This window comes from Salpingoeca rosetta, assembly GCF_000188695.1.
Source record: "Salpingoeca rosetta unplaced genomic scaffold supercont1.21, whole genome shotgun sequence".
NCBI lineage: Eukaryota > Choanoflagellata > Craspedida > Salpingoecidae > Salpingoeca > Salpingoeca rosetta.
Genome location: NW_004754913.1, coordinates 436,242 through 439,929, shown reverse-complemented (window position 1 = coordinate 439,929; position 3,688 = coordinate 436,242). Strand labels below are relative to the sequence as shown.

At 56.3% G+C, this 3,688-nt stretch overlaps 1 protein-coding gene across 1 annotated transcript; it reads right to left on the bottom strand.

The window, feature by feature from the left end:
- Window positions 1-617: 617 nt before the first annotated feature.
- On the bottom strand, window positions 618-3,617 carry PTSG_08097 (uncharacterized protein). The gene is made up of 8 exons (XM_004991060.1): window positions 3,114-3,617; window positions 2,826-2,920; window positions 2,523-2,590; window positions 2,243-2,335; window positions 1,997-2,086; window positions 1,634-1,729; window positions 1,294-1,407; window positions 618-810 (listed from the first exon to the last, which is right to left on the bottom strand). Exons 1-8 carry the CDS (start codon window positions 3,533-3,535, stop codon window positions 739-741), a joined length of 1,050 nt encoding a protein of 349 aa, XP_004991117.1. The 5' UTR covers window positions 3,536-3,617; the 3' UTR covers window positions 618-738.
- Window positions 3,618-3,688: the final 71 nt, after the last annotated feature.

Below are 3,688 nucleotides of genomic sequence, written 5' to 3'. Positions count from 1 at the left end.
CCACCATATGACTAAAAAATTTGGTGCGCCTGGTGGTTATATCACTATTCTCTCTTATCCCCCCCCCGATCCCCTCCCCATAACTCCCGGCGGTATGGGGCCGGGGATGTCGGGTTCTGTAGATTCTTTATACCACTTACCACCGGGGGCAGAGGGGGGGGCTCAGACGGTTCACTGACTAATCACCTCAGACCGAGTATATTTATGTATATCAGACACACACACACACACACACACACACACACACACACACAACGCTCAATGCGTAACACCTCGAGCGAGTATATTCTGTATGTGTGTCCGGAGAGCGTGTGCATGCGGGAGAAGGTGTCGCGTGACCAGACAATGGCATGGGAGTCGTACGAGCCCGACACAAGGTACCGGTCGTTTACTGCTAGGCACCTGCACATCCATTCATTCCCAGAACCCAGAGGAAGGAGGAAGGCGTTTGGTGTGTGTGCGTGTGTTCGTGTGTGCGTGTGTGCGTGTGTGCGTGTGCGTGCGTGTGTGTGTATGTGTGTGTGTGTGTGTGTGTGTGTGTGTGTGTGTGTGTGTGTGTGTGTGAAGGCTTGACAAGCGTAGGCGTGGTAGAAGGCCGACCAGCCGTACGGTCACACACAAGTAAGTATGTACATGCACACAAACACAGCAGCACATGTGGACGTATATGCTTGCAGGAGCAGACAGTCACGCAATCACGCACACCACCATGCACGTACTCGTCTCCCCGCTTGCTTTCTACCTGACTGAGTCTGTGTGCTCGACGAGCGTGTGCAGGCAGTTGCCTGTTGCCACATCCCATACACGAACCTGCAGTCATGATGGAATGATCGAATTAGCATGACATGTGGTGGAAAAAGACCACGACGCCCAGCAAACAGGCAGAGGAACGGAGGGGGGATGAGATCAAGATACAAGAGATGGAGAGGCAGGATAGGGAGACAGAGACGGCGATGTAGACAGACAGACAGGCAGACAGGTAGACAGGTAGACAGGCAGACAGACAGACAGGTAGACAGGCAGACAGACAGACAGGAAGACAGGCAGACAGACAGGCAGGTAGACAGGCAGACAGACAGACAGGAAGACAGGCAGACAGACAGACAGGCAGACAGACAGACAGGTAGACAGGCAGACAGACAGACAGACAGACAGGTAGACAGGCAGACGGGTGGACAGGTAGACAGGTATACAGGTAGACGGGTATACACACACACACACACAGACACAGACACACACACACAGACACAGACACACACAGACACAGACACAGACACACACACACACACGTACGGCGGCATCGCGGGCGCCACTGAAGACGAGGCCGTCTGTAATGGCGACACAACGGACGGTGGACGTGTGTCCGCGCAGAACATGCAGGCACTGCAACCGCTCAAGGTCCCACACCTGGCCCATGTTCAACGCATGCGACGTGGCAAGCCAATGACCCGCGAGGGAGTATGTGAGTGCATGTGTGTGTGTGCAAGTGCACGTGTGTGCGTGCGTGTGTGCAAACGTGTGTGTGTGTGTGTGTTCAAGGGTGTAAACTGTTGGGGCAATCACTCACGCCGCATGCGAGCGCAAGCAACCGACTCCGACCACATTCAATCACCACAACACCACACGCACGCACCCTGACTGTGCGGTCGCACGACCCGCTGACGGCCGTTGTTCCGTCCACATCGAGGCACCAGACGCCCTGGGAATGGCCCTGCAGCTGGCCCACAAGCTTTCATACAAAATATCACACAGGCGTGCACGTTGTATGTGTGTGTGTGTGTGTGCGTTGTATTGTGTGTGTGAGGGGGGCAAAGTGAGCCCGAAAGGCGTAAAGGTTGAGCAACGCACGCATGTACACGCACACATGCACGTGGGTGCACCGACACGACGACACAGATACACAGACACAGACGCACAGACGCACAGACACACCGACACAGGCAACCACCCCCTGCCCCCCCCCCCCACACGCACACAGACAAGAGGGCCAACGAACCCGTTGAGTGCGAAGACAGGTGACGTGAAGAGCACCATTCGTGTCGCCGGACAGCACGCGATCATCACCAACGCTGATGAGACACGTCACCTGTACACGCGTCCAGCATCGCAAGCATCCGCCGATAATGTCAGGGCGAGCGCGAGCGTACGCGGGAAGATGGGTTCACGTCTGTGCATGTGTTCGTGCTCACACAGACATGTCCACACATGTCATGCATGCACGCATACATGCAGAGCAACGCACCACGCCGGTGTGTCCTCGAAAAGTGTGACGCGGCTGTGTAGCAACTGTTGGCGATTGCCACTGCGTTTCGCAGCGATATCGCAACTCATACATCTTCAATTGTGTGCGTGCGCATGTGTGTGCGTGTGCGTGCGCATGTGCGTGTGTGTGTGTGTGTGTGTGTGTGTGTGTGTGTGTGTGTGTGTGTGTGAGCGACGTATGGGGGCAGGGATGATTGATGTGTGGCAGCTAACGAACAGCCAGACACAGCACTCGCGTCCCCTTTGACAGCTGAGCCCACCTGCTTCCATGTCAAACGGTGAGGGAGGATGTGCTTTGTTCGGTTAATGAGCACTTCCAGCGTGTGGGCTGCATGCATCATGCACGACAATGGGATGGGTTAGAGCAGGGCCATTGAGTGACGGCGCACGGACACGCGCAGGCACACGGAAGCAGAGAGACTCACGCAGTGTGGGAGTAGGAGCAAGTTTACACACACGGTACTCACGTACACAGAAAGACATTCAGAGACTTACAGGCACACACAGACCCACGCAGATCCAACCCCCCCCCCACACACACACGCCAGCACGCATGGACGCACGGTTGAAGTCCTGGAGTACACGGGGCTTCCAGACTCGGTCCAAGTTGACAACACGCCGCCATCGCTTCGAGACCATGGCGCATGTGCAGACAGACCTACCAAATACAGAAGCAGGGCAACAAGAACAGCCAGAGCAAACAGGTGCCGTGAACCCTCACAAGCTACGTCCCGACAGTCTCCAAGGTCGACACAGATAGACGGGCAGACAAGCAAGCGAGCGAGCGAGCAAGCAAGCAAGCAAGCAAGTAAGCAGGCAGGCAGACAACGTGGTGCTGTGCAGGTGCTCACCTTGTGTCGAGGAACCTCAAGACGTTGATGGCGAGCTCCTCTGGAAGCATGGCAAGGAAGTCAACGTGCAAGAACGAGTGGACTCGCCTGTACAGCAGGCGCAGGCCACCCTCGCCGTCGCGCTGCTGGATAGCAGCGATGAGCGCATCTGCTGCCTGTGATTGTCGCTCACTGGTCCATCGCATGAACTCATGCACCCAGCTGTCCACGTCCTCTGGCAGCGCAGCCTGAACCATGGCTGTCGGCGACGTCGACACCACGGATGTGTGTCCTTCTTCTTCCTGGTCATCTGTTGCTCCACGCTGGTGCCTCTCCGAGAACACATGCGCGTGGTGGTGGCTATGGCTGCTGCTGCTGCCGCTGCTCGCATTCATTGCTGCCGCTTCCGTGCCATCCTCCACGTCTTCCCGCTCGTCCATCATTGTCGGTGGTGTTGGTGGTGGTCTGTGGTGTGGGGTTTGTCGATGTCCTCTTCTTCCAACCCACAAGCAAGAAGCGTCTTTGTTTGGGTTTGTTTTTTGTTGCGCACAAACACCCCTCTTCACTCGCTTTTGCTTGCTCCTGCACTTGGGTTT